The 10,946-nt window shown below is 36.2% G+C and overlaps 1 protein-coding gene across 1 annotated transcript; it reads right to left on the bottom strand.

The window, feature by feature from the left end:
* Positions 1-1,334: 1,334 nt before the first annotated feature.
* LOC110777939 (beta-1,4-xylosyltransferase IRX14) lies at positions 1,335-8,986 on the bottom strand. The gene is made up of 3 exons (XM_021982514.2): positions 7,940-8,986; positions 7,073-7,618; positions 1,335-1,922 (listed from the first exon to the last, which is right to left on the bottom strand). The coding sequence occupies exons 1-3, from the start codon at positions 8,653-8,655 to the stop codon at positions 1,697-1,699; spliced, it is 1,488 nt and encodes a 495-aa protein (XP_021838206.1). The 5' UTR covers positions 8,656-8,986; the 3' UTR covers positions 1,335-1,696.
* Between the last annotated feature and the right edge of the window lie 1,960 nt (positions 8,987-10,946).

The raw sequence follows: 10,946 nt of genomic DNA, 5'->3' as shown, positions 1-10,946 counted from the left end.
GATAGCGAGAAGGTTCAAATTAGATATAAGCTTATAAGGCATGAACTGTCATACTGTCTTACACTTACTTAACCTCTATTCTATTCACTTTATTTTTACTTATTTCAGGAAAAATAAGTACTAATAACTTTAGGAAAAATTAAGATTGGTCAAGTACAATTAATAAGTTCAGATAAGTTCATGAAAAATAAGTGAAAATCTGGTGAATATGACGCATTCTTAGTTGATAGTCTATCTAACACAGTTACACTTATTTAACTACTCTCTCTATCCCTTAATACTCGCACCGTTTTAACTTTTTGGACTATTCACATAATTCACTTTGACCCTATTTTATTTCTGGTATATGAACACAAATGTTAGTATATAATATATTGTTGGCTTCATCTTAATATATATTTTCAAAATATTAATATTTTTATAAGTTTTAATAATATGTAGTTAAAGATATTGGTGGTCAAAGTTGTGCATTGGCAAGCGTGTCCAGTCAAAACGGTGCGAGTATTAAGGGACGGAGGGGTTATCAAAGTATTTCTAATAGTTTGACAAATATGTAGGAGATTTGTGACATGACATGTAATCTTTGTTGCGATGATTAGTAAACAATCAGACTTGTTTTTTTTTCAACTGACTTCAAAATCTCTAATGAATACTCCCTCCGTATTTATTTAAGAGATACACTTAGTGGGCACGGATATTAAGAAAAAAGAATTGAATGAAATAAAATACTCTGTAATAAAACAAGTGGGGTTGGATAGATATTTTAATAAATAAACAAGTGGGGACCGTGTCATTTTGGTGGGGTGGGTTTATGAAATTATTTATTTAATAGGATGGTGGGTCATATGGTAAATTAGATATATTATTTAATTAGATTGTGGAGTTGATAAGGTACTAAAATTGGCAAGTGTAATCTCTTAAATAAATACGGCCGGAAAAGACAAGTGTATCCATTAAATAAATACGGAAGGAGTACTTGTAGTTTTTCTAGTAGTTAAGTCCAAACCTTGTTAGAGACTTTCTTTTTATAATGTGAAAGAATAATTGGGTTTGAAATCCTTACATGATATTGAATGACATGTTACCTATCTTGCCATAGATGGAATTTGTCTAGAATCGCTCAAGCCTATTCTTTTGTGTCTCGACCTTTAGTGATATTGTTTCGTTCACTTACACTTTCATTGTCGCCAATTAACACTGCATTGCATAATTGCATTCAAACTGATTGCAATTGAAGTCCGTAAATACACAAGTTTATATAGACAATCACCGATCATTTGTTCCAATTTGTTTGTCCAGCGAAGGACCGCAATACCTCATACAATCTGTAAATCTGTATATCAAAGGATGATGTGTATAGACTTTGAAGGATGTATGGATACAAATGGTTTCCTATGGCAGGAAGGTAGATTAACTAACTGGTTGACATGCCTTGCTAATAAAGCCTAAGAACAATCAACCAAAATAAAAAAGAATTAACCAACTAAATACACACTATCAACCAACCCACTAAATCCTCATCTTCAACTTCTGCTTATATATACTCATACTAGGGTATGTTTGGACTGCCTTTTGCTGGATCCGTCTTCATGTTTCATGTTCCATGTTCCATGTTTTTCCATGTACGAAGACTGGGGATATCGAACTAACAAGGGTGTAATAAGTAAAAAGAATATATCCTTGAAAAAGAAGGTTCTTACTTTAATTGTATCTCTGCAACTCTAGCTTCACGCTTTTTCTTACTACGCGAACTTCTTTTTTTGGTTCTAGTTTTTGGAGGCCGTTTCACAGTATGCTCTTCGACAAAATTCTGTTCAGTAGCTATCTCCTTCTTCTCGATGGACGGGAGTTCAGGAGGAATTTCTGGCCATGGTGTATGCTTGGCAGGGACGGTTATTTCTAAAGGAGTGTCAATCACCCACCTGCATGAAACAAACAAACAAACATCATCTCCTGAACAATTGTTGGACCTCTTAAAGAGCTTTTATAAAGCCGGAGTCTATTTCATTAGTCCGTATCTGTTTGTAACAAATATGTAGGCAGAAGAACGCATCTTATCAATTCTCTATTACCTGAATGCTCTGCAAAAGCAATATCCTAGAAAGAACAAACATTAAGAGATAAACAACAAGGTGAAGATTTTTACAATACAGAGTTAAACTAGGATTACTACTGATAAATATAAGTAAACAGCTTGAGAGACCAGAAAAGTTGCAATCAACCATTATCCTACGGGAAAAAAAACCACTCCTCTTCACCAATGCTTAAGGCACTGTTGCAATTTGGAGGTTTTGACATCTGTCAGCCCTTCATGGGATGGCCTTGGTTTACACATGGGAAGACAGCTTCACTAACAACTGGGTTATCTAGCTCATTAAAATAAGTTAATAGAGTAAGAGCAGAAGATTGCGGCAATGTGACCTTGCACAGGAGGTAGCTTTCCTAAAATGATACCAAGGTGAAAGCCTGAAAGGTAGCTCATGCCACAAAACAAACATCAAGGTTACAATGTGAAATAATTCCATACTGCAAGATAGTTCTCGTAGGGTATGAATATCAGGTGTTTGTGATCCCTAAAAAGGTCTTAAAGCTTATTCAATCAGCTTCTAGGACCTCTTTGTGGTCTGGGATTGCTGGTTCTTTTAAAAAGGCTCTAGTAGCATGGGAGCGTAGATGTCTGCCTAAATCAGTAAGAGGTCTTCGGCTGCCATTTGTAAAGTTGTAAACTATCGTGGTGTTTAGCTCAGAAGGACATATGTGGGTCAGATGGGTCCACACTTACTATATTAAAGGCAGACAACTCAGTACAAATGTACTATCCAGATGCCTAATCAGGCTTCATAGGTTGTTAGGAAGATTATAGGATCTGGTGATTATCTGAGTCAGTTGAGTAATGTGTATAAGTTTCTTTCAAGTTCTCAGTTCTCTCTCAGAAAGTTATGTCATGCTTTAAGGGGAAAAAGTGTAAAGGTGCCTTGGAAAAAGCTAATTTGCAATCATCCTGCTCCTCCCAAGTGCATTTTCATAGGTTTGCTTCCATAAGAGGCTGGCTACTTGTGACAGGCTAGCAAGTTTGGAGTTATGTCAGACTCCAAATGAGATAATTGACCACTTCGTCAGTGTTCTTATTCTGCTGCTATTGGTCTAGAATTTAAGGTAGTTTGGTGATTTGAGAAGTCCTAAGCATTGGAGCAGAGAGTTGCAATTTGCAACAGCTTGTTATGGCAAGAATTCTGCTCTTCACCAAGTGATTAGAATGGCTCTGTTGGTTACTGTGTAGAGCATCCGGAGAGAACGAAACTAACAGGATATTTAGTAGCTGTAACCAGGAGACCATTAATATCTTTAGACAAGCTAAATATGTGATTGTTTATAGGTATTTTCAAGTTGTAAACTCCAGGCTGTTGGAGATAGTATGTAAAAGTTGAATCAGCTTTGTTGATTCAATCTTTTGAGTTTGTGTAGTTTTTCCGTTTAGCTACTTACTATTTTGGTTAATAAAATCCTAATTTACCGAAAGAAATAAATATCAGTGACCTATCAAGATTATGGAGTGTTGGACTACTCTTGGCACACGCGGGCCTTAAAAAATGAGTTGTTTTTGGTACCGATTATATACTTTTCAGGGTACTTTTCAGGGTTGTTAAGGCCATCCCAAGTAATTACTTATGAGAATTAAGATGCTCAAATTCACATATTCTGTAAACTTGAGCCAAAGTGAATAAATCACTTGATATTTGAATTCAACAAAATTTCCATACATACAACAAATAACTTGTTGTTTTTCCCAATTAGGAGGGCTTGGGTTGTGTAGATGTAATACTTCAACAAGTCTACTAGTAGCAAAACAAATTCCAAACAACTAGCTGAAAGTTATATGCTCATAAATTACTTCCTCCGTTCTTTTTTAGTTGACAGTTCTTATTTTGGTAAGTTATACTTCCTCCATTCTTTTTAGTTGAGACAGTTTCCTTTTTGGGAAATTCCTTTTACATGACACACTTGTTTTAGTTGACACACTTTCCTTTCAGTTGGCTGATTCAAGAATTTCCTTTAAAATTAAAGTACGCGCAATCCTCAACCAAAACATGTGTAGGCTATTTATTTTGTAGAAACAACTATAAGTTCCTTCTACGTCTTAAAAAGCAGGAGAAAATCAAGCAACCCTAAGTTTTTGCCTAATTTATTTTGTAGAAACAACTAACTTGTCATAGGAACTTGATGGCTGAAGCTACTTAATTGTTAAGAAATGGTGTTTTGTACTTTGGCTAACCAAGTTCCACAAAATATTAAGCACCTATGTATTAATATTGCATGGGCAAAGAAATCATTGATAACCCATGATATACAATGTTAGTATGTCACCAAAAAAGTACATCCCAAGGTAGTTGAGAAATCTGTTAAAAGAGTCCAGAACTCCAGGATTAATTTGCATCGGACTTTCCCTGTAGGTAACCTAACAGCTCAAACTATAGGGCAAGGAAACACTCAAGATGATTTCACACAAAGGGACAAGGAAGCTCTGTCTAAGTTCAGCTAGATGCTAATAAGAGCATAGTCAAATCGAGTCCATGTTACGTACCAGGACCATCTAATAAATACTCCCTTAATCCAGAAATGATAACCATGTACACTGGACATCCTTTTTTATGTTGAATTTATAGAATGGATGAAATCCTTTTCAATCGTTGAGTAAGATAATTTCATAAAACATGACAGTTAATTCTGGAAACGAGAATGTTGATTGAATAAGCATGGCACCCCATATTAAGAAAAGGGTAAGATATTGTATGAGACATCCCTAACAACAGGGTGACTATAATTTGGGGGCAACTTATTACAATTTTGAAGGCTAGTTTTTTAAACGTGTCTCGGCTTTTACTTCTCTAAATAGAATTGACATCCAAAACAAAATAATGAGATAGCAGCTAGCTCTTCTCATTCAACTGACCAGTAAAGCTATTAGAATCATTCTTCAGGCAACATTAAAAGGCAGTTTAAGGACTTCATTTCAACCCCTGCCAAGTGCCAACCTTTTAGATATTCAAACGACAACTACATAAGTACATATAGCTACCTATTTTCCACTTACTTCTCTCCAACAATATCTTCCTAGGGTGGTTGAGTTTAAGAGTCATGCAACTGAGGGTCTCTTTGGCCAAGTTTCTAGAAAAAATACTTATGTTTCCTAGAAGTAGTTCAACAGAAAATGTTTCTATAGGAACACTTTTGAGAAATAGAATTGTTTATCCCCCAAATTAGAAATATTTCTAAGAAACAGAAACATGTTCGGCCCATTTTATATTTTGAGTTTTTGATTTATGAGTTATTCTTAAAATAAAAAGCTTATTTTGATTTGTTGAATACTTTATATGTAGTCATAATTAACAGGAGTATTATATTTTTATTAATAGTTATTATTAGCTAAAAAAAAGGATGGTTGATAACAAAAGCTTAAAAGTTAAAGGCTAGTTCCAAAAATCAAGAAAGACTATAATTATAAGAAGAAAATGTCAATAGCAATAACATTTTATTTTCCATCTCTCCTTTATCTTCTCCAATCAACTGTTAGTCTGTTACCGTTTTTCCAATACCATTTTATCAGGAAAAAAATTACTAATACCAACGCCTAACCATAACTCCTAATATCTTGCGCTCTCTCCTCTTCTCTCCCTCTCCTCTTCTAGGATTTTATTTTCTTAGCCGTTTTAGCCTAAAATAGTCTAATTTCTCCGGAAATTAAACTGTTTTCGACCATTTTTCTTAGTTTAATCAGCTATTATCTCTTAAATTCAATAAAATCTTTACATTATGGACGGAGTTCGTCTTTATTTGTTCGTCTACCTACGATGGAGTTAGTTTTAGTATGTTTTTTTTCTCGTAGTGGATTTATGTGGAATTGGTTCGTTGAAAAAGTTTTATACGGAATCGCAACAGATTCAATTGTTAGAGTATACTATGAATCAAGTGGAAATCATCCTCACAACTACAACAAATCGTTAGACCCTCTCTTTGAGAGTATACTGTTTCATTTGCTCTTTTCGTAAGGGTATTTTGTCAGTGTGATAAATTCATTAAATAAAGAAAATTATTTCCGGAGAAACAGATTTGAGAAGCCAAATTGGAGCTTCTCCTTCTGGCCCCTTTAGAAGCCCTTTTGTGTTTCTCCAGAAGTAGAGACCACTTCCTAAAAATATGGTGTTTGGCATAGTTTTATCTTTTTTGGGGTCCTAGAAACACTAAGCTTAGCCAAACACTACCTGAATCCTCCATCTATAAAGTTCAGCAACATTTGCCTACCCTACCTCATTGAAGCAATATCCATGTAACTTGTAATATTTTTGCGCCTTCTTAGATCAAGACAAACATATTACCATAAAGACTTCCAACGGAAAAAAAAAAAAGAAAAAAGAAAACAAACATCTCCACTAAACATCCTTCTCTCCACCCCTCCCGCCAGAAGCTTGATTCATGACACCTCAAGCAGAAATAAGATGATGGTTGCAAGACTCTAGGTCCCGTGTCTATCAACTACTGAGAGGTCAGGTTACAACTCCAACATTCAGCATCACTGACCAATATAATTTTTCGTATAGATTCCTCTCAGTAGAGACTGCTCTAGTGCTCTAGAATCTAGATCTCCAAGAAATAAACAGGAGTTGCGAGGGGACACATCCCCTACTAAGTACTAACAACTAACAAGTAGCAGACTAACCCAATAACTCATGGTATCTCTCATTAAACATCCCACAAAATAAAACACACGGAAATGGAGTATATGTACTTTGTGTATGGCGATTGAAACAGTCATTAATTGCAAGCTGGTCCTACTATAGTACATTTCTATCCTCTACCTTCCTTTTTCAGTTCAGGGGTGGCCATCAGTTATAAGACACCAACAAACATTTCCAGCTGTTATAAAGATACAACAACTATTCTAGATCTCTAGATTACACAAAAGCAAACCAGCACAGACAACAGGTAAATGGAGGAGGCAGGGAGGGAAGTCAAATCAAGTCATAAGATAAGCATCATCAACCTCAAGGAAAGAAACGGTGAGCGAGCAACTTACCCAGATGGAAATTTGCTGTCAGCACGAGCTTCCACACGAAGCCACCAATGCAAAACCTTTCGGCCACAGCTTCCAAGGGGTTCCACCACAGACTGGTCCTTGAGCAGCGATAGAGGGCTTTCTACACTCTCATCATCCAAAGTATCCAAATCCTTCATCCATTCTGGTTTGTCATCATTATCCTTCCAAAACAACCTTGAATTCAACACAAATCCAGCCCACTCAATTTTCCTTGGTAAAATTGTTCCTATGTCTCCAATGAAAACTGCACTCTTTTCTGCATAAGGCCTTGCGTCAAAAGTGTGCCAACCTACCAAACTCTCTGATGAATTACATGATGGACCCTGAATGGGTAATGAACTCTCCTCATTCTCCATCTTCTCCGTTTTCAAAGACTCGTTAGGATCACCTGAATGCACAAGAATCCCGATGGAAAGAGCCCCCACTCTATTCACTTTCTGTACCTCATCAAAGAACTCCATACTGTGCATATTACTATCATCTGCAAAAACTACTATACCATCCAATTTCCGGTCTCTCACCAATCTGCCTCCATTGCAAAATCAACCATTATCAGAATCCAATCTTATCATTTCTAACATTACAACATAAGCAACATTTTTAGTACCACTATGTCTATCCATATATTTTGGACAAATACCAACAAATCCCACATTTTAAGCAGTTCTAATTCATACTATATCAATGAAAAAATCTATCAAATTCCACATTTCAAGCAACCAAATTCAAATCATATTTACAACACTCCTCAACATTAAGACCTCAAATCAAATTTGCAACCACAATATCAAAATTCATTAACAATAAACCAACTGAAATCAGAAAATAATTAAATAAACCACTCACCTCAATGCCTGAACCCTCATGAGATCCTCCACCCGGTGACGATCCGCCCAAGAAACCGGCATCTGGCGGTCGAACCCAATATGGATGGTCCTCAACCTGGACTTGGCAATCAAGGTGGCGGTTTCATTGGTGGCACCACCAGCCTCAACGACGATCCAAACGACGTCGTAAGGAGCATTCATAAGCGAATGCATAACACCAGTCAAATGAAGAGCCTGGAAAGTTCTAACATAAGTAGGAGTGATTACAATAACAGTCCTAGGGTCCTTCACACCATATTGCAACCTCTGCTCCTTCTGAACTCTCTCCAGAATCCGGTGAGCTCTCATCACTTCCTCCGGGTTCGGGTGAGGCCACGGCCGGATCAAGATCCCATGACGCCCAACAACCACCCTACTCGCCACCGTCCGATTCTCCGGAATCGGCGGTTGAAGGATCGCCGTAGATCGAGTATCTAGGGTTCGAAAAAACGGCACCGTAATAGTAGAGGAAGACGAAGAGTTGGGAGAAGTAGTAGTAGAGGAGAAAAGCAAAAAGAAGAGTAAACGAGAAAATCGGAAACCCAAAACAAGACTAATTAAGCAGCATAAAGCATGGAGGATTATCCAGAACAATGTGGCCGGAGATTTCATTGGTCCGTCGGGTCCTCCGCCGTCAAGTGACCTGAAACTGTTGCTCCGGCGAGTAGCTTGTTGCAGGAGTGAAAGCTGCTTCATCTTCTGGTATGGAACAGGATTAACAATGGCGAGTGATCGAAGTTAAGGAGACATTAGGAAGGAGGTGGGTGGGAAGGAAGAATCAATCAATCAATGGAAATGGAAATGGATTTAAATAATGATATAATTTGGTGGGAGACTTAGCTTCAGATTTAAGGATGGATTTGAGAAGATGAGTTTGATTAGTGGTCACTTTCTAGCACCTAACCATGGTGATGGGTTGATGGTGTTTGTCTCTGCTGATTTTGCTGAACTATGGATTTCCTTTTTGGAGAGAGACGAGGAAAGAAAATGGGAGGTTTTTTTCGGACATTGAAAAATATTGAATATCCGGGAAATAGGAAAGAAATCGGACAAGAAAACAGATTTTTTTTAATTTTGGTAAACAAATGGTAAAAAATCAATATTATTCCTCTTAATTATTTTATTTCCTAATTCGCAGGTGTTCATTGATACAAACCCGGATACATTCGGATCGAAAATCGGAATTTGATATTTCTAGACCTTTAGACCAGAGCTATTTTGCATGGATCGGATCGGATCGGACCGGAAAAATCGGACCAAAATTCGGACCGGATCGATTGCAGATTTGTAGACCTATTTCTATATTTATTTATTTTTTCTACAAAATATAGTAAAAACAATATATTAAAAAAACTAATTGTTTAAGAATTTTTTTTTAAAGATAAAATAAAATATCTCGTAATTAGTCATATTTACAACATAGGAGAAAATGATTTTTTATATATATTTTTTAAGGAAAAATCGAAGACCGGAAAATAATATTTCTCGACTCGGAGATCGGACCGATTGTCTCCAGTCCGATCCGGTCCATTTTTTCGACCGGGGTCGGTTTTTGACACCCCTGGTTGTATTTCTTTCCTCTAAGTTATTTTTAATTCCCTATAATTCCCTAAAAAAAACTATTAGAATTCCAAATAAATAAAGGGATTATCATGGAGGGAGATAATCTAATGATTATTAAGGTTATGCAACAACTTGTTCACTGTTCGTGGAAAATCCAACTGCTATCAGACAATTGCTTACCCATTTTAATAGTTATATTTCATATTATTTATGTCGGGAAGCCAACAGGCAGACTATGTGGCAGCTTTTGATCACTACATTTCGACAAACCAATATATTGATTGTTTACTCGATAGTAAATTTTCATATTTTATTACCATAGATATAGACCGGTTTTTTCATAAAATGCATCTGAGATTTAACAAAATACACAAAATACACAAAATACCCGCAAATTTTCCAGAATGCAAAAAATATCATTGAGGTTTAAAATAATATAAAAAAATTCCCTTAAGACTGACGGCATTAAGTCTACGTTAGGATGCTAAGTAGTTGAAATATTTTGCACCATATACCCCTTAGGTTTAATATAATGCACCAAATACCCCGATGCTTAAACATTAAAATTTTTCAAACATTAGTCGTTGAAATTGAATAAACCAGTATATAGTTGCAACCCTAATTTCCCTTACAAATACCACCATACAATCTTAAACCCTTCCCTCCTTACACCAGATTCAACAACAGCAAAAATAGCAGTCCAAATACCACTTCCCTTGTAACAAATTCAACAACAAGAACACTCACACCTGCAGCAAAAACAACAGCAAGAACAGTCCCCCCGGCAACAGATCAAACAACAACAACAGCAACAACAACAACAACAACACGAAACCCCCCCCCCACCCCCCCACACACACACACATTCATCATGATTTCTTCATCCAGTACATCATCATCAATGGCTATATTCTCCTACGTAATAATTCCAAACAAATGTTGTCCAAGTTGTAAAAAAAAAAAAGTGTGCAATAAAAATCTATGATACATAAAATAATCCACAGAGGCTATGTAACAAGTGTGATGATTATAACTATTTTAGGTGGTGTAAAGGAAGTGTACAACAACAAATTCAACCGCAGCAACTAGGGGTGTGCAAAATTTGGTTCGGACTGGACCGAAGGCAATCAGTTCGGTCTCCGGATCAAGAAATATCAATTTTTGATCTTCGGTCCGGTCCGGGTCGGTCTGGTCTGGTCTAAAACCCTATTTTGGACCGGACCGATTTTTTCTTAATAAAATATAATATAAACTATTTAAAAATTTAATTCTCTCCTTAATATTACTATATTGTGACATATTTTATTTTAACTTCCAAAAAAGGTCTTAAACAATTGGGTTTTTTTATATAAGTTTTTTTATTTTTTACCATAAATAATAGAAAAATAAAAAATATATAGAAATAGGTATAAAACCGGTCCAAA

Source organism: Spinacia oleracea, chromosome 3 (genome assembly GCF_020520425.1).
Source record: "Spinacia oleracea cultivar Varoflay chromosome 3, BTI_SOV_V1, whole genome shotgun sequence".
NCBI lineage: Eukaryota > Viridiplantae > Streptophyta > Magnoliopsida > Caryophyllales > Amaranthaceae > Spinacia > Spinacia oleracea.
This window is presented reverse-complemented; position numbering and strand designations above follow the sequence as displayed.